A 25,512-nucleotide genomic window follows, 5' to 3' on the forward strand; every position below is an offset into this window, starting at 1 on the left:
AAATTGTAGATTCACACTGAAGGCATCAAAACTATGAATTAACACATGTGGAATTATATATGGAATTATATACATAACAAAAAAGTGTGAAACAACTGAAAAATGTCATATTGTAGGTTCTTCAAAGTAGCCACCTTTTGCTTTGATTACTGCTTTGCACACTCTTGGCATTCTCTTGATGAGCTTCAAGAGGTAGTCACCTGAAATGGTCTTCCAACAGTCTTGAAGGAGTTTCCCGAGAGATGCTTGGCACTTGTTGGCCCTTTTGCCTTCACTCTGCGGTCCAGCTCACCCCTAAACCATCTCGATTGGGTTCAGGTATATATATATATATATATATATATATATATATATATATATATATATATATATATATATATATATATAGCTATAAATAACTTTAGGATGCTCCACATAAGCAGATTTTAAAATAAACAAATAAATCTAAAAAAATAATAAAAATACTTGTGTCAAAATTTTGGGTTTGGGGAAGTTTTCAGCACAGGAAATTATGTGTTTTATAAAATGATAAAGCAAAAAAAAAAAAATCACAGCTTATTGGTTTTTCTAAATTACACATATATATATATATATATATATATATATATATATATATATATATATATATAAAATTATCAAATGCATGGTTTACAATAACTGGGTCAAGCAAGTGAAGTTCAAGCTGCAAGTGTATCTAAAGATCAGCAGGACATGGCAGTCCACTCATCTCTCACTACTGGTACTTAATGAAATAAAACACCTGGCCTGATCACTCAATCATTACTATAATTCCCTCAGTGTTAATTTTTTTCCGGCTCTAGTGCAGAGTAACAGATGGGTCAAGGGGTGAACATGGCTGACTTTTATTTATCTGGAGTGTCGTATATAGTGACGAAGGATGGACAGGATTAGAAACAAGTTTATTAGAGGGACAGCGCATGTAGGACGTTTTGGACATGTGCAGATGAGAGACATGGGGTATATCGATAGAAGAATGTTGAGAATGGAGACACCAGGACGAAGGAAAAGGGGAAGGCCAAGACATGCAGGTAGTGGGTTTGAAAGAGGCAGATGTAGAGGACATGGGGGTATGGAGCAGCTGCAAGAAGAAGAAGAAGAAGAAGACTTCTATATGATCGTGTCATGACTTGAATAGAGGAACTCCTGTTGAGAACAATCACAAAGGATGTTCAAGTGGAAAGGGTGTGAGAGAGAGAGAGAGAGAGAGAGATGCATAATGAAGGAAAATATTGCGCTTGTGACATTGCTTCATGCAAACATTTGAGACATATAACATTCATGTGGGTCATTTGGAGCATGTCTCTTTTATTCTCTCACACACACACACACACACACACGCTCAGCGTCCATGATTCAAATAGGTTCAGCACAATTGGGGCCACAGTCTTGCTTGATGATGGATCCTTGCATAACTTGTCATTGATATAAAGAATGTAGAAAAGACCTTCAAAGTACAAGCCCCGCCCACATGATTAGGCCCCTCCCACTCCGATGACTACTAACCATTAGTCTGGTTGGGACTTGTCGTTTTGTAGGGACTGGAATCTATTATGCATTGATCGCACACACACACACACACACACACACACACACACACACACACACACACAATAAATTCCACAGTCTACGTCTCACCTTAATTCATCAACCTATGTCTGGGTCTATTTGTAAAGCATAAATGATGTAAATATTCGTGGTGTCGTTTCTCTGCACAATTACTCTTCATCGAACCACTTAAGAAGTTCACTCATAAATTTGATTAGAAGTATGATTTTTTTGTTTCATTTCTTCAGCCGCAATAAAAAAAGAAAAGCACAACCCAAATCTCTCCTCTTTGCCGAGCCGGATGAGAGCAGTAGAAACCAAATCTCCAGCGTCATCACTTGCTCCAGCTGTGTGTATATTGCTACAGTAAATATACCAGCACTCACAAGAGAATAGACCATTTGGGCGTCTGAAAGTCATCTGGTTCACTGCTGATAAAACTGCTCTATTCAGACTTGTTGTATTTACAAGGTATCTAAAAGCACATAGTGAATCATTGGGTTTTAAAAATTATATAGAGCTTTTAAATAAATTCCACACACAGTCATGTTTTTGGAGTTTTTATTCAGACTTTGTATTGCAGATTACATTTACAAGACCAACACAGCCGTCATTAGAAAGCAAAATCACCGACTTTCTGCACATTTGGACTCTGATAAGACCTTGTAAATGCTTTGCTCCAAATCCAGAGGACTATTGATGGACACACTTCGATACAGAAATCAAGACGTACTCCTAAACAGTCTGTGGAAGCAAAAAAGTATAGAAAGTCTTTAAGCAGTAACAAATTCAATGTTTCTGGATCAAACAAGCTACATTTATTGATGAGTCGTTCATGAACGATTCGTTAATGTGACTCATAAGAACGAGTCGTCTCAGAGGGTGATTCGTTAATTTTGCGCATGAGCAAAGCATCATGAAATCTCAGTAGGTTATGTACAGGAAACAGAATCGAGCTGTTTACCTCTCGACTCGTCTAGTCACGTGACTCTAATAGATGGCATCCAGTGCATTAAACAGGAAACAGAATGGAGTAGTTCATCTCATGAGTCATCTGGTGGGAGTCGTTCATTCGTTTGTCACATGACTCATATATACGTTATGCAGTTGTATATAAATATAAAATTATCAAAACTATAGTTTGTGTGTGTAGACATGCTGTGGGATCTGCTTATTGAAAATGTAATATTAGATTTTATTTCTTAACAAATAAACAAAATTACCAAAAAAAAAAAAAAAAAAAGATTCATTCATTTTGATGGATGAGATAAAAAAAATAAAAAATCACTAAAATGATCCAAACTTCCCATCACTAAGTACAGTGCAGTCACTTTTAGTGATAACTTTTTCATGGACAGGATTGTGGTGGGTCTGGAGTCAATCCTGGGCGTAAGGCTGGTATATACCCTGGATGGGTTGCCAGATCGTTACAAGGCAGTCATTCACACTCATTTTGAACATCCCTTTTCATATTTGGTCCGTATTTGCTCTTATAATAACCTCCACTCTTCTGGGAAGATGTTCCACCAGATTTTGGTGTGTCAGCCACAAGACTGGTAGTAAAGTCGTGTACAAAGATAATCAATAGGGTCGAGGACAAAAGATCTATCGCAGGAGATCTTTCACTCCAACCCATGCTTTACAGAATTCTAAGCATATCTTCATGGAGCTGGCTTCGGCATGGTCATGCTGGAACAGGTTTGGGTCTCAAGTGAAGGGAGAATGTAATTCTAGTGTATCCAATGAGATACATATCCAATGAGATTCTATACAAATGTGTGTCCAAACTTTGTGACAACAAATATAATTGGAAAAGTCACGTGTCCCACAACCTTTGTCCATACAGTGCATGTTTTCAGGAAGAAAACTGGATACCTGCTGCTCCACCATTCCAGCTAATCCAGATACAACGTTAGTAAAAAGGAGTAATCAAGTTATAGAGTTTCATAGTATTGTTTTTCCAGAGCAGATGCTTTTTTTTCTTCGTTTTGAAATGACACAATTTCCACCTAATCAGATAATAATAACAATGTGTGTGTTTGTGTGAGAGGTTGTGTTAAAATGTCCCAGATGGACATTCTCCAGGACCAGGGATCCCTTAATGGACCCATAAATGCTTTCAGTGTATGCTAATTTAACATTTCCTTTTGCTCAGTTTTCCTGAGCACTGACCACAGCTCTGTTTTCTTGTCATCAAAACTCGGACTCAATCTCCCTCAGGCTTTATTTCCTGTGCTGGTATTCAGTGTTCTGGCTAATGCACGTTTCTCGGCCTGGTGCTGGCAGTAAAGATGTCTCCTTCATGCTAAGACATCCCTGAGCCACCCATAAACCTGTCCACGGACAACACACACGGCAGGAGCAACGACCCAAGCTGTTCTATGTTTACATCCTGACTGCTTCGTGTTGTCCTTGTGGGAACGGACAAATGCATTGCGAGAGAAGAGCATTCCCGGAAATAAACTCTACTTCATTCTCTGGGGTGGGTGAGGAGTAAACTGATATATAAATGGGATTAAAAAAAGAATGAAAATAAACCCTTGCTTTAGATCAGTGGTCCCCAACCCCCGGTCCATGGGTCAATTGGTACCGGGCCCCACAGAAAGAATACATAACTTACATTATTTTCGCTTTATTTATTATCTGATTCTGAACGATGTTTTATTTTGGAAAATTACTGGATTCTCTCCTCCACATCTGTCTATGACTCACTCTTGATGCATGTCATGATGCCTCGGTCACATGTCTTAAAGGGGCTCTGGCCACTAACACATAATACATTACCGCTAAACTGAAACCCCCAAGCGAGCACAATGAACAAACAACAACACAGTGGATTCACGTTTATTATTATATTTAGAAAATACCAGTTTTTATGGTGGTATCATTTTATTTTGTTGTATTTATCCGCCACACCTTAAAGGCCGGTCCGTGAAAATATTGTGTAGCATTGAACCAGTCAGTGGTGCAAAAAAGGTTGGGGACCACTGCCTTAAGAGGAACCAGATGCAAAAAGGAACCGTATCCTCATTTGGGTGGCACTGAATATCCTTCCTTTTCATCCCATCACTGTTGAAGTTATCGGTTCATTGATAGACACTTGAATGCAAACTGTTTCTAATAAATGCAGTCCTTAGCTAATGAAGCAGACAGTTATTTAAATAATACTTTAAATCCATCTTCAATGATTTTAAGTTTACCCCTCCACAGTACTCCCATAGATCTTCAGGCTGTTTATGTAGAGAACAGTTCATAGCTGCAGTGATTGGTTTTCAAGTGAAGAGAACTCCACCAGAATTATGGCCAGGATCACTGGTATCTCAGAAGCTGGTACTTGAGTTAAAGTAAAAATTCAGTAAAATCTTACTCCAGTAAAAGTACTAAAGTATTTACCCTAAAATGTACTTTAGGATCCAATGATTTATTACCGCTATAATGTCCTGCTTTTGTCACAAAACTCTTTGCTTAATCAACTCATTTGATGTAAAAAGACTCTGTGACTCTCAGCACACTGATTTATTAATAGAATTATACTAATAAGTCAAACACTCATTGATGTCTATTACAATTATCATGAGCCCAAAACCTTCAGGTCGCGTGTGTTGTGGCGAGTTCGAGTCTGGAGTTTCTTCTATCATTTCTTCCTCTCTAAATGTTCTGCTTGCTGTTAAACTGACGCCAAACTCTATGTTGGTGATCAGTAGAAACACTCAAGCGGCGATCAAAACTAGTTGAAAACAGAGCGTGCTCTCGACCCTGATTGGTGGATCGCTGTTTGGACGGGTTACGTTTTTATCCATAAATAAAAAGGGTTAGGGTTAGTTCTAACGACTGATTTAGCAAAATGTAGTTGAGTAAATTTGACTTTGAAATGTAATGAAGTTAAAGTAAAAGTCTACCTGAATGGAAATACTTCAGTAAAGTGCAGATATGTGACAGGCGATTAAAGTACAGTAACGAATTACATTTACCGTATTTTTCGGACTATAAGCCGCTACTTTTTTCCCATGTTTTGAACCCCGTGGCTTAAACAACGAAGCGGCTTATTTATGTATTTTTCCTGGGTTTTTCCCGGTTTCACAAACTTCAAGCCAAAAAACTGAGCCCCATAACATTAGACCAATGAAATTTCCGAACGGAAACGAAAAAACACACCTCACCTGTGTTCTGAGCTGCACGGCTTCGGGAGCAAAAACTTTTTTTTTACACGCACGACGATGCCAAAAGAAAAACTTTTGAGAGAAATAGTTGTGAAAGGAAGGAGGAAGACAGTGAACAATGACTTTCTTGGTAGGCTACTGTTTAGATACAAGCTGTTGTAGCACGTTGAGTCTGGGTGAAGGGAGAGCTCGCTAACTCCAGTTGCAAGAGAAATCATATAAGCACAGACAGGTTTCCAAAACAGCGTTACGGGTTAGTCAAAGAAACTTAGAAATGAGCATCCAAAATTAATAAGGACATATTCCTCGGTCTTGCACACATGCAGTAATACCAGAAAAATGCGGCGGCAGGCTATTCCCAAAACACCGCTATGCTCTTAATGGAGCCACAACATATTTCACCTGTAACACCGTGTAACTGACACTGTCTTTCGTTAAAGCCTGTGTGAAGTTAATTAGTTTCAGTATAGACAGGTGTGGCTTATTTATGTTCAAAATAAAAATATTTGTCAAATTCAGTTTATATTCAGGCTTATATATAGGTGCGCTTTATAGTTCGGAAATTATGGTACTTGGTTACTTCCACCACTGGTTAGTAGGTACTCTGGCAGGACCGTCCATGATGAGAAGGTATGAACACCATGAGCCCGCGCTGGCACGCGAGGCAGACAGCCACCCAACAATCACAGTAAATGGTTGTATGAATTTTTCTATTATATAATATTTAAATAACAACACAAAGTTCAGCCTGGTCATGGAATCCCTCTGCATTCCTCCATCACAAGGACTGTGATAACAATAGTACATGGTTTGACCTCGCGGGTCGGGGTGGCCATGCCTCCATTTTCTCTCCATGATTTGTTAAATACGAGACGGCCCCTGCTTTGTGTGGCGACCCAGAGACATCTGGCGTAAAGCGAGCCGTGATTGAGCTCTCCATCGCCCTTTTCTCAAGCGGCGGGCCATGCCGCATTGTAGCGGCCCGCCTTCTTTCTCATGCTAATGGAACAAACTACGGGAGCAGATGTGAAACATTTGGTTCCGTTCTTGATCACTTGTAAAGAAGTAATGTGGCTTTGTTGCTTTGTTTTTTTTCTCGCCACCGCGCCTCACTCTCTTACTGAAAATAGAGCGATGGTGATAGATAGTGGTCATCCTAGGTGGTCTCTGAGAGATGTAGGGACACGGAGGAAAACCGGCAAAAGAGACCAAATATCCGAAGACCGGATGATGAAAGATCTGCACACGTTTCCTTTCTCTTTTACACCCACGTGCACATGGGAAAATAATTTATCGAGACTAAGGAGATTATTATCAGGGTTTTTTCCTGTGCTGGTTGCCGAGATCGTTTTTATCTTCGCTCGTGCTGTAACGCAGGTTGCGGTTAATCTCGTTAGTTAAACCCGTATCTCCAATCGGGAACTCGCGAACTCTCGATCTGATCTGCGTCTGAGCAACATTGATTTCATGCTCCGGTTTGGCACGAGATTAGCGATTTTCAGTGCGTCGTAAAAATGATCCACGTTTACCCTTAAAATTGTCTGCTGCTGCCGAAAGACTTCGAAGCTGAACTCTGATTGTGGCGCTGGCTGTATGTTCTCTATATACACATGCACACATTCTGTTTATTACATTCAAAATCATTTTTTATATAATATGATATGATGGTTTGCACCGTCTCGGATCACGAGACCCCACAGCAGATAGTCAGGACGACTCAAAGTCAGAATCGCAAGATATAAAGTCGGGATTGAGAGCAATAAATTCACGTTTTTCTTTTTAATGTGGCAGAAACAGGCTTCCGTGAGGACTTTATATTGTCGGAATGACCATAAAATCCTACTTGACTTCAGATACTGCAATGATGAAGATGGAAGTGGAACTAGAATTCGAAATGAAATTTAATGTACATACTTTGCACACTTATTTATGTATTTAGGACTGACAGATTATGTTTTCTGATATATATATATATATACACACACTATATTTCCAAAAGTATTGGGTCACCTGACCTTTCTGCTATATGTGGTTCTTTTCCAAACTGTTACCACAAATCTGAAGGCACTCAATTGTACAGGACGTCTTTAGATGAGCGATAATACAATTATTCACTTGAACTTGGAAACCCAAAACCTGTTCCAGCATGGCAGTGCTCCTGTGCACAAAGTGAGCTCCTTGAAGATCTAGTTTGCATGCTTTGAAGAGGAAGATCTTGCTGCTATAGAGCTCTGATCTCATCCCTACTGAACACCTTTGGGATGAATATGAACTTTGACTGCACCCCAGGTCTCCTCACCTACATCAGTACCTGACTTTCATAACACCCTTGTGGCAGATGAACACAAATACCATAAACACACTTCAAACTCTAATGGAACATCTTCCCAGAAGAGTGGAGGGAATTATGAGAGCAAATTGGGACACATACCATACTTATGACCAGGTGACCCAATACTTTTGGAAATATAGTGTATAATATAGTGACTTCATCATGACCTTGACGAAGTATTTAACTTCACTGTTTACATTATGGACACTTTTTTACTTTCACTTTCATTTTGTACACAATCATCTGTTCTTTCTACTTCTTACATTTTCAAACCGGCCTCGTTACTTTAGTTTGAATCCCTTTGGTGACATGATCAATAATTTTTCTTCTCATTGCAAGACGTTTTGAGTCCATCAACCTGTTTCTTGCCATTGCACAGGTTTTGTAATGCACTGGTGTATCATTTCCTGTCTCTCACTCACCACAGTAGAATAGCCTGAAGCTCACAATGATCAGAGCAGGAGGCAGTAAGAAGTCAGGGGTTAATGTGGATGAGACAGAGGGAGTCTGTGATGTAAACATGACTGAGAACAGAGAATGTACTGATCTTCATCATCATCTTTTCTCTGCTGGATCTTCAGCCTGGATACATTTATTAGATAACAACATTTGTAATTCTTTTGTATTAATATGATGTACTGTGGAAAAAAAACCCAGAGAAAAATAAGCACTATATTAAGTGTTTCAGAAAGAGGTGGATCTTCACCCATCGTTTGAAGATAGCCAGTGTGTCAGACATCCAGGTGCAGTTAATTTCACTACCTCTGTGACAGAACAGGATAGATTTTTGATACCTACCTACTACCTATTAAACTACCAGTCGACCAGTACTAGAAGATCTGATGGAGAAATCAGAGCCTTGTGTTTTGAAAATGATGGTGGAGGGAGTGCATCAGTGGGGTGGTGGTGGAGATCTTCAGAGGTAGACCGGCTCGGAGAGAGTTGCAGCAGACCAGTCTCGAAATGACTAGAGGGAAACTGAACGAAGAACAAAACAGGTGAATGTTGTAGAGAAGAAACCGCAACATGAGAAGAAAGGACAGGTGATTGTCTATAGTTACCCTGAAGGTGCAAGCAGGAGCTGAAGTGGAGATCTCCATCCAACTCTCACCTCACCGCACCTTTTATTGGTCAGTGTTACCTGCTATGCAAATTAGAGAACAGGATCTCTGGGAGGTGATTGGACGCCGGAGATGTCAGTCATGTCCAGCGTCCAGGGCTACAAGTTTACCGCAAAGTTGACAGGTCGAGTTTTTGATTTCACGTGAACAGAACACGTGACTGTGTGCGAAGATCAAAGAGAATTCTACATTGAGATCTTTTTTTAAACATTTAGCGGATAAACAGCCCTGAGAATGTGCGTCTAGCATGGCCACGGCACCGACTGACGCGTCGCGTGGGGCGACATGCCGTGCAGGTCACCGCGGAACCCCAGCGTGTGCGTCCGGAGCGCCGTGAGGAAGTGCGCGCTCACGGTGGTGTCGGTGCTCGTCTCCTTCTACCTGAAGAAGGAGCTCGGCGGCTGCGTGCTCCACGGACGCGCCGCCGGCTCGCTCCACAGGCGGTTATCGGACGGCGGAGATGTCCCGGACGCCGCGCGAGGTTTCCTGGCGGCGCCCCGCGGAAGGATCCGGACGCTACGCTCCGGGATGAAGCAACTGCCGAGCGCCATCGTGGTGGGCGTGAAGAAAGGCGGCACGCGCGCGCTGCTCGTATTCCTTCGCGTGCACCCGGACGCTAGGGCGACGGGGACCGAGCCACACGTCTTTGACCGTTTCTATGGCAACGGATTGGCGCGGTACAGGTACGCTATACGAACGTAAAACGATCTCAAGTGTCGCACAGTCTATTCGGCTTTATAACGATCAATATACACAAACACAACTTAGTATATATAATATACTATAATAATAATCATATATTCATGAGGAATCAGAATCACCTTTATTATAATTATAATGTACAGGAAATATACAAGGAATTTGCTAAAAAATATGTAAAAACTATATAAAAAAAAAAGAAAAAAAATTATATATATATATATATATATATATATATATATATATATGTATATATAATAAAAGTAAAAAAAATATACTAGACATTGAGTGTATAATTAGTGCAGGGTATGTAAAAGTCCTTGTGAATGTAAATGATATATAGATGTAATATAGCAGTCTTGTTCTTTGCGTTAGTCTAATGCATATAAAATAACACTAAGAACAATTAAAATGCATATTTTAATATTGTTCAAATCAAATCAGGAGTTAGTTAAATATGTAGTTGGTGCAGTTTGGAGGAAAGTTTTTAGAAACCTGGTGGTGATTTAAAGCTGAAAGTGAAAAACATTACCACATCTTGACTGTGTTTTCATTCATGTGGACTACTGATTAATAGGTCCATTAAAAAAAGGATTACAAAATATTTTTTAAATAGTCATGATTTATTTTCAGTATAATTCTTTCATGTTTTAACATTTTAAAGACTTTGCATGTTAAAAACTAATGAAGGAGAAGAATGTGCGTCATATTCATGTTGTATTCATCAGTTTTATTTCTGAATTTAATTCAGTAGTTAAAGGGGGGATACTGAAGTAATTAATGATACGTTTTGATGTTTTCTCATTCGATGCTGCTGTATACACACAAGCACAAACACACTGCAGAACGTTTTCAGAAACTTGATGTGAATCGGTCGCCTGCCTCACACAGGCATCTGATTCCTTTCTCTCTCTCTCACACACACACACACACACACACACACACACACACACACACACACACACAGCCAAAAAAAAATAAAATTAATTAATTATTTAATTAATTAATAAAGATAGATAGATAGATAGATAGATAGATAGATAGACAGACAGACAGACAGACAGACAGACAGACAGACAGACAGACAGACAGACCTTTTTCACAGCAATGAAATGCAGTTTATCATCTACCAGAATTGCAAATAGTAGCAGTACAGATAAATATGTAGTATATGTACATGATGTAATTATATATATATATATATATATATATATATATATATATGTAAACATATGTACAGTAAATAAATATAAAGTCTATAGCAGTGAAAAATGTGCAGACACTGAAGAAAACGTACAAGTAGAAGTTTAAGGCTAATGCAGTTAAAAAAGTGCAAAAAAAAAAAATCATAATTATATAAAATATATTTTTCTTATTTTATTTTTTATTTTTTTATTGATACCTTTTTTGCAAACTGCTCGTTCACATACCTTATGAATGTTTTTGCTCCATGAACATGATTTTCCCCCATTTTTTACACTATTTACTTATTTGCTTTATTATTACTGAGTTTAGCTCTTAATTATAGGCTAAATGAATTGATTATTAGTTATTTAGGAATATTTAATAGCTTGAACAATTTAGTCAGATTAAAAAAATCCAGCATGGCCTCACAGTGTTACAAGTCATATATGAAAGGGTAACAGTGAGGAAACGTGGAATTAGAATTCAGCTTACTTTTTGATTTTCATATTATACCGATGACATAAAATAGAAATAAATGAAAGCAAATTATCAGAGTTTGTTTCCATTTGTAAAAATCATAATATGTAATTTTTTTCAGTCCTGATATGTGCCAGAGTTTTTGGAAATGCATTTTGTGATGGAGTCTTGGTTTAAATTTTACATATCCATCCATCCATCCATCCATCCATCCATCCATCCATCCATCCATCCATCCATCCATCCACACACAAACACACTGTATATACAAAGACATGACTAAAAAATTAGTTTGAACTTTATGAACATCCCATTCCACATTAAGTCCCCATTTGCACTAGATTTAGGACATGCTTAAAGAAATTTGTGATTGTTCAGCTCCAAGGGTGTTAGTAAAGTCAGGTAGTGATGTAGGTGAGGTGAGGAGTCCTGGGGTCCAGTCAGCATTCACATTCATCCCAAAGGTGTTAAACTGTGTTGAGGCTCTATAGCAGACCACCTCAACTCTGATCCGAGCAAACCATATCTTCATGGAAATGATTTTGAGCACAGGGGTATCGTCATACTGGGTCTCCCATTTATAATCACACACACACACACACACACACACACACACACACACACACACACACACACAGTATGTCAGTAAATCAGTTTAGATTTTCTAGTACTTGTTGAAATTCTAGTGCTGTAAATGTCTCTTTTTTTTCTCACTCTCTAAAGCACTCCCCTCATGTCCTTTAATCCCTAATCAATCCTTCCTCCTCTCTCGGAAAGTTCACTCTCTCTTTTCACCATCACTCTCTCACACCCTTCTGTTTACCTATTCATCCTTTGTGTATTCACACAGAGAGTCCCATCAATCCTGAGTTGTTGCCAAGTTTTGGAGGAATGTGTCGCCGGCTTCTAAAAGCTGGTTAAACTTAATGGCTTACCCCCCCCCATTCCATTTTACAGAAGAGAGGGACTGAAAAAAAGGGGGGAAAAAGAAAGACATGGGTGAAATAAATAAGCACTTGATCGCAGGTCTCTTGGTGTCCTGATGTTCGTGTTGTGAGGGTTTAAGTATTTAACTCGTACTGCCGAAGAGTGATTATTCTGACAGAAAAGATCTCCGACTCCAGTGATCACTCAGTGTGTGTGTGTGTGTGTGTGTGTGTGTGTGTGTGTGTGTTTCAGCTGTTCGACAGACAGAATAGTGCTGTCCGCTCTTTATAAAAGCTCTATGCCAGCCATGGCCATTTTGATGGATACGTGCAAATGGCTCTAAAATAAAGAAAACAAACTCAGGAATACTTTTGCTCCATAAATTTTTTTTCTCTGTCTTTCAAACCCTCTTAAAATAATAGTCTCCCTCTTTTTCTCCCCAGAGCCAACATTATGAATGCAGCCCCCCTTTTTTTCTTTCTTTCTTTCTTTCCAGCCCTAATCGCTGTGTCCAATTTGCCGGAATTATGGGACTCTTTTCAGTCCGAACTGTGAATGCTTGAGCACTGAGACACCCATCTGCATGGATGATGGTTCTTTGTATGAAGGAATCACACAGCAGACCGTGTGTGTGTGTGTGTGTGTGTGTGTGTGTGTGTGGGAATCCGGAGACACCACTGGAAGGACGGTTGAAGTCCAAGAAATTCCGACAGATCTGATAAACATATAGTGGAGATGTTTAGGAATAGACAATAACACTTTAAGTGGATGGTAAGAAAATGCCAGTTATCTGGACGAACAAAAAAAACCCAGTGCTTTAATATAAACCTGCCATTAGGGCAGCTGTTACTAATCTCTGCCTTCTGACCAATGAGAACTGTAAAATATACACTATATTGGCAAAAGTTTGCGGATACCCGGTCATAAGTACGGTATCTGCCTTTTTGAGCATCGCATTCCACATTCAGTTCCAATTTACTCTTAGAATTTCTTTCACTGTTCTGGGAAGATGTTCAACTAGATTTTGTAGTTTGCTTGTGGAGCTTCAGACACACGGGTGTTAGTAAAGTCAGGTACTGATGTAGTAAAGGTGAGGAGACTTGGGCTGCTGTCAGTGTTCACATTCATTCATTCATGTTCAATAGGGTTGAGTTTAAGAGCTATATAGCAGGACATCTTTCACTCCAACCCATGTAAAACCATATCTTCAAAGAGCTGCCTTTGTGCACAGAGGCACTGTAATGTTGGAACAGGTTCAGCTCTTCTAGTTCAAGTAAAGGGAAAATGTATATGTGTTGCACCCTCACAGAGACAGAACTCGACCCCTAGAACACGTCATTTCCACACGTCTTATCATTTCATCTTTCGGATGTTTCTCGTAACTCCTCCTACGACTATTTCTCGTTAAAGACACAGCTGTGAAACTCCGCTAGAAGGAAGCTGTTAGAGAACGGAGGTTTTATTATGCTAAATCAGGGGTAACAGTGTTTGTAGAGGCAGCAGTGTGTCAAAGAGGAAATTCACTAATAGCACACCGAGTGGAGTTAATGATAAAGACAGGGGTTTTATAGAGCTCTAGAGAATGGGGCAAATTTCTGATTTAGAGAGAAAGAGAGAGAGTGTGTGTGTGTGTGTGTGTGTGTGTGTGTGTGTGTGTGTTCCTCATTTCCTCTCCCCTCAGCAACTCTGCGGTTCTGCGGTAACAAGCCCTCTCTCGTGTGGATTTCAGGAACGCGTACAAAAGAGCGCTGCCATTTGGGCCCCATTAAGATCCATTACAAAATTCCAGGCCGGAAGTATTTTAGAAATAAAAATGTTCTTTAACCTGCACAAATCCCGCTTTCTGTAATGGTTCTTCAGGTCGCTGCTCTGGTAGAACCCTTTAAAAGCTAAATAAGTTAGGGACTTAGGAGTTATAGGATCTGTATTATTATTATTATTATTATTATTATTATTATTATTATTAATAATAATATTGTGAACTTTTTTTTCCGATTTCACTGCCAATCAGTTTGGCGCAAAAAAAGTCGTATATTTTCCTTTTCTTTTAAATCCAATATTGTCATTATTGATACCAACCTACTTACATACACTATATAGACATAAGGTTCATAAGAATCGGTTGTTTTTTGAAAGACTTTTTTGTATTTTGTGAAGGAATTTTGATTTAAATGCCATCCATCCATTCATCCATCCATCCATCCATCCATCGTACACACTGTATATATGCGCACATTATATATTGCCAGTTTGTGGACACCTGACTATAAAACTCCTCCTTAATGAACACCCCATTTTACATTTTGTCCCCATTTCCTGTTATATTAACCTCCACTCTTCTGGTAAGATGTTCCACTAGATTTTGGAGTCCTTGTGGAGATTTGTGAGCTACAAGTCACATTCATTCTAAAGATATTCAATAGGGTTGAAGTCAGAGCTCTAAAACAGGCCACTGAAGACCATTAAAAGCATATGTTCATGGAGCTGGCTTTGTGCACAGGAGCATTGTCATGCTGGAACAGGTTTGGGTCTTGTAGTTCATTCTTCTGCATCCGAAGACCTTCTGTACAAATGTGTGTTTTCCAAATGTTTGGTAACAGTTTGTGGAAAGAGAGAAAAAGTCTTTTCCTTAACACACAGAAACTACAGCGCAGTAAAATGCTTTTTTGCCTACATAAGCTTGTTAGGAGCCTAGAGACAGAGAGCAGAGTCAGACATGATACAGCAACCCTGAAGCACAGAAGGTTAAGGGCCTCGGTCAAGGGCCCAAGGACAGCTTGGTAATACTGAGGTTTGAACCCTTTGACCTTTTGATCAGCAATCTAGAGCCTTAACCGCTGAGCTAGCACTTCCCTACCATGTGACACTTTTGCCTTACAAGTCCTAGGTATATATATATATATATATATATATATATATATATATATATATATATATATATATATATATATATATATATATATATATATATATATATTCTGAAAAGAAGAAGTCACGCTTTTTAGACTTGACTATGTTTAAACGGTTTACTGCTAAAGACAAGATAGGACAGAAACAGGATTTTATTTTATTTGATAAATTACATTTTGGATTAACGTCATATTTCAGCATTAAATCTCAATAACCAACACTGGACATTGGAGACTCCTTCCAGAACTGTTAATCAAACATCTTGCAGAAAACTGTTTTTACGTCAAGCCTTTTCTTAGAAAAGAAAAATTGACAACTCCACGGATGACCAATCAGAATCGTGCATTCAGCAAAGCTCGAGTAGAAGTGCAGTTATCACAAACTCTTTGTGAGAGAGAGAGACGAGTCGCCGGCTTGTTTTAGGGACTGACAGAAGTAAAACAAATATTTCTCAATTTAATTTCTCGCTGCTGATTCATTTGAATTTTGCTCTTTGCCCTCCTGTGGGACGCCCAGTTTTCTCTGGAGCTGAACGTTGTATAGGAGAACTGAGGTCCTGCACACATCTGCCATCTGGGGTGTAATTATAAGGTCTTTATCTGGCATCTAACTGGTCCCTAGAATGTTTTTTTTTTGTTTTTTTGTAAATTGACCCGTTATTACATTCTCTTATTTAGTCAAAAAATAAATGGCCCATAACCAGGCCGCTTGATATCCATGTGCTGTTCACTACACACTAACAGAAGAGAGCAGAGCAGAGTCATAGAGGAGAAAGTGTCTATTAGCTGCAAATGTTCTAACCTGTACATGGATGCAAGTGCAGGCAATTATAATAAGAAAGCAGACATGGAACACCAAGAAACCTGATCATGAACTACTACCGCAATCAATACCAACCACCGTAGAAGATCAACACAAGAGGCGTGAGGCGAGACTAACCAAGAGTAACAAGCTACAGGTTCGAATGATCAGTCACATGTGACATGCAGGGGCTGATGGGAATCGCAGTCCAGCGGCTCTTTGGCATGGTCCTGACAATGACCTTACTAATGAATATTGTACACACATTCTTCAAAAACTGATCATGGGGTAGGTGGAGCTCAGTGCTTAAGATGACGGACTTCTGATTTAAAGCTCAAATCTGACCACCACTAAACTTCCACTGCTGGGCCCTTTAGCATCGCCCTTAACACTCAACCAGGCTCAGTATTCACATTCATACAAAAAAGACGAAGTCGCTCTGGATAACGGCGTCTGCTAAATGTGTAAATGTAAATTATGATGGAAATATAATCCTGAGACACCGATTTCCCTGTGAGAGTGAGTAAAAGTATTCTCTCTCTCTCTCTCTCTCTCTCTCTCTCTCTCTCTCTCTCTCTCTCTCTCTTCCCTCCCCCTCTTTTTTAATTTTAATGTACTTCAACTGGATGGTAGTTTATTGCCAAAGCACCTATAGAAATTATTGAAAAATGAAAGAAAGAAAGAAAGAAAGAAAGAAAGAAAGAAAGAAAGAAAGAAAGAAAGAAAGGAAAATACAAAATATTAAATAAATAAATATTACATTAGATTTTTCGAAATTAGTTGCTAGTGTAGAACAAAAAGGAGGAGGGTTACAATAAATAAGCAAAATTTATGGGGAAAAAAAGCAGTAAACCAAGAGGAGATATAATAAATAAAATATGTAGGTTGTGTGCTCTCTCTCGCTCTTTCTCTTTGTTTGTCTCTCTCTCAATTTATCAGTAAAAAAACAAAACAAAAACATGTACATATTGGCATGATTAAGCATCAGTAGAGAGCATGAGAGAAACATTATAAAAAATATAAATATATAGACAGTACGCTTTGCACTAAATATGTGTGTGCCCAATCATATCAGTTGCGTGTTTGTGTGTGTGTGTATGTGTGGAGGGTAGCTCTGTGAGCTGCCATGTGATGTGAGCAGCTCTGGGTCGGTGTTGGGTCCTGACCTCTTTGTAGATCACGTTTTGTGGTAAAGGAGGTCAGTAACTTGATCTCAGGAGACACACCATGGCAGGAGACACAAGCTGTGAAAAAGAAAAAAAATCATGTCCTGGGGATTAACGTGAAGTGGGACACGAGAGGTCAGTCACCTTTAGATGAAAGAATGCACACACACACACACACACACACACACACACACACCTGATCCCTGAGGCCTCTTTTCATCCTTCAGGGTTCTAAGAACATGTCAGCAGCTGCCCAGAAGGCATTTTGGGAATCTGTGTTTGAGGAAAAAAAGCAGGTGCAGGCAGCTTTTAAGACACCTTAAACACACACACACACACACACACCTGATTTGTCCACCTGTTATGGCTCAGCTCAGATCAGCTCAGCAGGAACCTAATAGATAACTTTCAACCAAATGGCCCAGGTCACAAGATCTGAGCACATTTGAGGACAGCGAATGGAGAGAAAGGTGTAACTGATGACAAGGAAGTGTGTGTGTGTGTGTGTGTGTGTGTGTGTGTGTGTGTGTGTCTGCTTTTAATTTAGGAGATCAAACAAGATTTGACCAAACTTGACCAAAACATGATCAATTTCACAGAATAAAATTCAGATTTTTTTTGTTTTAGCGCAGCAACAGATACGCCGAAGACATAAACGAGTGCACGGGCAATTTCCCATTAATTGATGAGAGACGCAGCATTTATGGGTATTTTTTTTTCCCTTTATAACATTTTTACTGCGTCACTTTTTATAACGTCGTAGCAGAATTTTACTGGCAGTAACTGATGATCTCATTTGAGAAGATTAAATAAAGCTGTATATATAAACCTGTATGGCTTTAGCACTCTCGAATATTGCTTTAAGAAGAAGAAAAAAAAAGAAAGGATTGGCTTGCATAGTTTTTTTTACAACACCTACACACACTAAATCAGATAAAGTAAAGTGGTCAGCGTGGAAATACAATTTAAAACAGTGCAATAACAACAATCCAAATGTTAAGTAATAACCATCGAATAATTTCCCATTAGTCATGTTTCTCAGATGTATTACTATAAATCAGACAATGGAAAAGCAATGGAGAATGTAATGTATACACTGCAGTAAATGCTGTTCTATTAGCTTGTGGAGGCACAAAATCTTACTAGGAACACAATTGTGGTTGCAGTCAGTGTTCCAAAGGTGTTCAGTGGGGTTAAGGAGAGCAGGCTACTTCAGTTCTTCCGTTTCAACCTTAACACACTTCGTTTTTGTGCACATTATGATGCAGGAACGGTGTATACGCACACACATTCATATAGGTAGTTCCTATACGAGTTCCTATATGAGTCTTAAAGAATGTTTTACTACTGGTGATCAGTTTGGAGTATATACACTGTAATTAGTTAATAACTTAATTGCAGTTAGATTTACAGTACTGTATAAACTATATATATATATATATATATATATATATATATATATATATATATATATATATATATATGGTCAACTTAAGTTTTTTCGATCTTTCAATGACTATAACCTCTGTCCATCGCTGCTTTGTCCATAGCTGAGGCTTCACCAAACGAAACCAAACGGCAGCGCTGTCCCAGGCCAGAGAGCGAGGAATTGTGGGTAAATTGGGCATGAGTACAGTGCACATGCACATGCACGTTGTTATGGCTCTCTGCGGTCACGCCGGTACGATGTCTTCCTCCAAAAGTTTGATTAATTTTACTTTCCCACATCACAAGCGACGGCTTTATCGCAGGACAGGGATCATGACTCTCAGTGCTCTCCACCCAAAACCAAACGAGGAAAGAGAGACAGAATGCAGGATGCTGTAAAAACAAAAAGACCTCCTGAGTACTTGGCGTTTTCCATCCGCTTATTAATGAGGTGGTGTAGGAGAAGCGATTTAGTACCGTTTGGCCAGAGTCAACACTAGTTACATCCACTTTGATTATCGGTCGTAAATTATTTTGAGAAACTGCAGCGTGGTGAGATTTAGCTTACGGCGTCTAGATGCGAGGATACCGATCGTCTCGAGTGCAGTTACATTTTCTGCATTGCTGTTCATTCCTGTAAAAAGAGTAGATAAACGGGGGAAAAAATCCGAATCCGAGACACAGACACAGCGTGTGGTCAGGCTGTAATTAACGTCCTCCAAACCGGATTCAATTTCCTCGTTCGGATTCTCTTCACATTTCCTGATAAATATAATTTAATAAAATATAGACAAAATATTTCAATCTTGCGTTGGTGTCTACCTACAGCTACAAGATCACATTTAGAAAGGAGGTATACGTATACAGACACTCGCCTAGGTAGCATTGTTGTGATTTTCTCCCACAGTGAATGTCAGGCTTTAATCAAGCTGTTAGATAATGTAGCTATGTACCAGAACAAAAACTGAGATGAAAATTTTGTGGACACCCAACCATAAGATGCTTTTCTAAACATCCCATTTCACATTGAGACAGTGGCGGGCCGTGCATTTGGTACCTGGGCCTTCAGTGGGGACGTACCCGACTTAATCCACCTCTTAATACCCCCACCATTACGTCGCAATTATAGAAACCATCAAAACTATACAAAAACACAATATAACAACGCGTGGCATTACAGAGAGAGAGGCATTTCACATATGGAGGGTGAATACCATTTTACTAAAGCAAGCTCCAAACCTCTACACTACAACCACAACTGTGCACCTACATCATCTAGAGCAGTTCAGAATCAATATTTGTCTAATAACATGACAAAAACATTAAAATGTAAATAAAATACAACCTACTCACAAGAGATGCAGACTCATAATTTGCAGTGCTCTTCAGAGGCTGTAATCCAGTGGTACCGCTCGTATTCACTGGTCTGGAAGTGGTGAACAAACCCTTTCCCGGGCTGAGACAAGCTAGCTAGCTTCGGGGTTGGACGACCTCCTCAAGACGTCTAGCTTTTCTGGAAAATTTATTTTCACGTATGTCCGAGACAAAATCAATTTCTCTTCCTCCGTAGGCATAAAAAGTCTAACTCTGATGTATTAATGTGTGCAGAGCTACATTTTTATCTCATTTATACAACTGAACAACTAGGGTGTGCTTAAGGGCCCAGGATTTGCAGCTTGGTGTGGCTGAAATTTGAACTCTCAACCTTCAGATTTTCGCAGTCCAATGCCTTTACCACTAAACTACCACCTCACCAATGCGCTAAACTGCACAATATTCTATATTAATTTTATAAATAATTTTACAGGAGTTTACAGAAATGATAAATACTATGATTTCAACTAGAACAACATTTAGAGACAATCTAGTAGTACATGGTGCAGGGTGGTACAGTGTGGGGCAGGGCAGGGTGTGGGGGTTCTGTATTGAGTTTTTCTGTGTGGCATAGCTTTGTAAGAAGAGGACATGAGTGGGACTCTCATTTACTGTAACACTTTGGTTGCGTTTAAAAAGCAAGTATTGATCCATATGGACTTCTTGGAGCAAAGCCACTGATGGTTGATCAGTTATTTTACATCTGGGTTGTTCAGAAGCCCCACGCAAACGAATAATTCTAACGCTGAGCGATTTTGGCTGCGTTCTGGTTGTCCGAAACACATTTTAAAAAATCCTAAAGGATTATAGGAATCTGGTTTCGGACAACTGAGACAGAGTGATGGTAAAAATTAGAACCGATATGAGCGCCAAACCTGATGACGAAGCGAGTCAGGTGGACAGTACAATAACAATAAAGTTTTTATTATCAAAGCAGGTCAGGAACAAAACTAACGCTACAGATCTTTGTTTGCTGCTAGCCACCGTTAGCGAGAAAACTCAGGCCCGAACGAGTCACAGATTAATGACGAAAAACTTCAGACAAGTCTTGTTTGCTTGTGTACATCAGTTTTTCACCGGTGTACAGTCTGACACTATGACAACTGAGATCCTACAGTGTGACATGGGGATCATGTTTCTACAGTCTGACAAGGTACAATCGCAAAGGACTATTAAAAATCGCACAGTGTGTGTGTCTCGCTTTAGTCACATAAAATTACAAGAATCTATAAATGAGGTATAGTATAGTATATTTTACATTTTGAGAGAAAAATATTTTTTATTTGATTTGTTTTTCCATTTCAAAATTTAGTAAAAGCAACATACACAAGCCTAAAAATGTCTGTAGGAAAGAAGCGCTTTAAATGCAGTTTTTTCTCCTTTGTCCTTCTCTATATTTTGAGTGAGGTGAATGCCTGAGAGAAAGAATTCGATTTAGGAAAGCTTGTAGATTTCATCTGTAAAGTATATTATAAAAAAAAAAAAAAAACGCCAAATCCTAACCACATGAAGGCTTTTTCGCCATGCTTTCTTACCGTTTGTTTATCAGGGACACACATCTTACACATTCCCCAAATCTCTTAGTAGCACTTTCACACCTGTGTATACACACCTGCCACCAGGAAGAGGCCTGGACATGAGTCTATTTATTTTACATGAGCATTGAAAGAATTTAAATTAGAAACAGATTTTTTTTAAAGCACTCAATCAAAAGAATCTGCGTATTTATATAATAAAATGTGGTTTTCATCATTTTCCTGATGCTGCTGATTGTTGTACTGTATATGCTAATGTGACCCTCGTATTGTCTTATTGTTACCCCCCCAAAAAAAATTAATTAATTAATTATTAAATAAATAATAAATAAATAAATTTGGCCATTTTTTGAGCACATCACCATAGTATCCATCTCATCATTTCCTCATTAGAGAAACAGGGAAAGAGCCGTGACCTCACGTAGCAGAAGCTAGCTTGACACAGATCCATCACTGGAAACGAGTTAGCTTTAGTTAGCTAGCTATTTTATGGGTGGGCAGAGCACGGTTTTAGAATGGGACGGAAGATCCAAGGCGCACAATGGCTCCTGTGTGTGTGTGTGTGTGTGTGTGTGAGATTAATACAGTAGGAGTAGAGTAGGAGGAGGGGCATGCCCTTTAACTCGATTAATCCTAAACTGAACGTTTATAATTGCTAATGTAGCCAGTCGTGATTCCTCATTAGAAATAGACTCAGGTCTGTATAGGACAAACACGTCCAAGAGATAGAGGATTGGATCTCCAAGCTGCATACAGATGAAAAATGTTAATGTTTGCTATTTATATATATATATATATATATATCTTAATCTGTCATGGAATTAGCATCATTCGTTATCCATAGTGATTTTTCTTTTCTTTTAAGAAGAGTTGAACTGTTGATATGCTATAAACATAAAAAAACTGCTTTCTAAACAATCTAAATATTTTTTGTATTATACATGTAATACTTAAACTCCTCGACTTGCATTGTACCTCACTGTTTAAAAATGTTTGTCATGCAACATTTCTGAGGAAAGGCAGATTAAAATAAAACTTTTTTTTAAGTAGAAATGCATCAACATTGTGCATGTTAGTTCTGTGTATAAACTCACAAATCGCCTCCAGAACAGCCTCAATTCTTCCTGCTGTTTGTCCCACAATTTGTTAAAAGCATTGCTTAGACATTTAGGTTCATGTTACATGTAACATTTATTCATGACATGATTTATTTTTATTTGTACTACTATCTATTAGAGCCTAGTGATTATGGAGGCCATTTATGTCACTGCACTTTATATTCATGGAACCAGTCTGTGGTATTTGCCTTGTAATATAGTGCATTCAAACAGTGTGTTAATCTAAAGTGACTTACAATTCTTAATTATACAACTAAGCAGTTGAGGTTTAAGGGCCTTTCTCAAGGGCCCAAGAAGTGGCAGCTTGGTGGTGCTGGGATTTGAACTCACAACATTAAATCCACACCTTAAATACTGATCTACCACCGCCTACATAACATTCCTGACTCTAGTGATGGGTGGTTGATGAACGATTAGTTCTTTTAGAACAAATCTTTAATGTGACTCAGAACAGAAAGTAGTCTCAGAGTGATTTGTTTATTCTCTACTGGGCGCACATGAGAAAAGCATCGCAAAATCTCTTATGTTATGTACAGGAAACAGAATTGTGTAGTTTACCTCTCTACACATCTAGTCTAAGTCGCTTGTTCTTTTATCACGTGACCCCTTACTATGCAGTTATATATACACATATAAATGATTAAAACTATAGTCAAAATCCATAAATGAAGTTTTAAAAAGTTTTCATTTTGATGAATGAGATTCAAAGAACCAACTGACTAAAATGATTTAATCTTCTGATCACTACCTCACATCATTACTGTACCCCCACCATGAATATGAATTTTTGATACACAGGTTGCATTTAAGGTGTTGATACCAAATTTTGACAAGAATCAGCATGTTGAAGCAGAAATTGAGATTCAGTTGTGTATTTTTGAGGAGTGGTTTTTCCAAATTGTACTGATCTACCAGGGATCAGTTGTTCAAAAGTCAAAAAAGGTTTAATTGGTCAACATAAAACCAGGTGGAGTGAAGTGTTTATAAAAAGTCCACAAGGCCTCATGGATCCCTGAGACATTTTAGATTGTATTAAAGCAGCTCTAACATATTTATCCACTTGATGCAAGGATTTGAGTGGTTTCAGACAGAAAAAAAAGAAATGTGCTTTATGTTTGTTACATGCACTTTACAACACAGGAAAATTTTCTCATTGCTTATTGATGTTAGGAAGCTGGGGTAAGAGTGAACCCATGGAGCACAAAAAAGTTAAGGGCCTTCCACAAGGGCCTGAAAAATGGGAACTCGGTGATACTGGGGTTTGAACCCCCAACCGTCCAATCAGTAAACCAGAACTCTAACCACTGAGCAACCTTTCCTAGTGTCAGGAAACAGATGCTCCTCATGAGATCTTTCTTAGTTCTGGACTAGAACAATTAGTAAAGTGAACAGTTGGAATGAAACCTATTGATGTATTATGGAATTTGTTTACCTGAGGTTGCAGTTCAATTGAATGTGTGACATTTTGCATGGTTGTTGCACCTTGGCATAGATTCTATGCCTCTGGACCAGTGAATACCATTCCCACAAAGGATAATTTCTTCCTGTGAAGTCTACCATTGGTCCAGAATGTGTGTGTTTAATGGGAGGTTCAATTCTGGTGACTGTAAATGCCATAGCATATGATTTAAATAATTTTCACCCTCAAACATTCAGTGAATGGGGATGAGTTATACTGGAAAAAGACCACTTCCATCAGTATATTAATGTTTCACATTACAGAGTTTGATCCATAACAGTTTATTTGGATTGAGGCTTCTTTTTTTATGAGCCAAACCCTACTTAAATTAAATAAATGCCCCCCAAAAGCAGGGCCACTGGTTTTTCCATTGATTTGTACCAAATCTCAAGGCCACTTTCAAGCCATAGTTACTGACACTACCAATGTTTCTCGGCATAATGGCTCAGCCTTTTCTTCAAGCAAAAGGTCTACCACTAAGCAGAGTAAATGCATTTGAGTAAATGTACATTGTTATTGTACTTAAGTCATTTTTTTGTCAACTTTTTATTTTTTACTGAGTATCAAGGATATAAGCAACTTACTCTATACTCAACTACATTTATGATTCAATAGATGTACTTTTAACTTCACTATATTTTAATTGACAATCACCGTTACCAATTACATTTTGCACCTCTATTGAAGAGGTCATTAAGGCTCAACTCTCCACGCATCTACTGCCTGTGAGTGACTTTTAAGCTCCGCTGGCCTCATTTTCAGTCAATTCCAAAAACTTTGAGAACCAGTTTTTGATGAAGTTGAATAAATGGTTTAAAAGTTTTAATGCAGTTTTCACTCATTTATTTGTCATTTAATACTTTGGATTAGCTAAAAAGCCCTGTTTTAAACATTTTTGTCTAGTTTTAAGACCCAAACCTGTTTTAGTGCCTAAATTTAATTTCAATCTTCTAGTTTTAAAGTAGTTTTTCTTTGTCTAAAATGACTTAGGTTTTTGTCTATAGAATAATAATGCTTCATCTACTTTGTGACATGATGCTGCCATTGTATTTGTTAAAGAGCAATTTTTTGAAAGATTGCTTTACTACTTAGTTTTATTATTATTATTATTATTATTATTATTATTATTATTATTATTATTATTATTATGTAAATATATTATATATCTTGATTAATGCAGTGTTCAGGTGTACAATTTGATTTGTATTTTATGAAATAAAAACTAAAAATGTACTGTTTTTGGCTTTTCATTAA

General features: G+C 38.4%; 1 protein-coding gene and 1 long non-coding RNA gene across 2 annotated transcripts in view; one reads left to right on the forward strand and one right to left on the reverse strand.

The window, feature by feature from the left end:
- Positions 1-2,178: 2,178 nt before the first annotated feature.
- On the reverse strand, positions 2,179-9,258 carry LOC124389406. Its single transcript, XR_006926580.1, has 3 exons — positions 9,120-9,258; positions 8,857-9,036; positions 2,179-2,310 (listed from the first exon to the last, which is right to left on the reverse strand). It is a non-coding gene; the product is annotated as an uncharacterized LOC124389406 (long non-coding RNA).
- LOC124389405 (heparan sulfate glucosamine 3-O-sulfotransferase 3A1-like) overlaps positions 9,131-25,512 on the forward strand; it is a 56,019-nt gene continuing 39,637 nt past the window's right edge. The window contains exon 1 of the mRNA XM_046854843.1: positions 9,131-9,862. Within this exon, the coding sequence (XP_046710799.1) occupies positions 9,465-9,862 (398 nt within the window). The 5' untranslated portion in view covers positions 9,131-9,464. The remainder of the gene's footprint in view (positions 9,863-25,512) is intronic.

This window comes from Silurus meridionalis, chromosome 7, assembly GCF_014805685.1.
Source record: "Silurus meridionalis isolate SWU-2019-XX chromosome 7, ASM1480568v1, whole genome shotgun sequence".
Lineage (NCBI taxonomy): Eukaryota > Metazoa > Chordata > Actinopteri > Siluriformes > Siluridae > Silurus > Silurus meridionalis.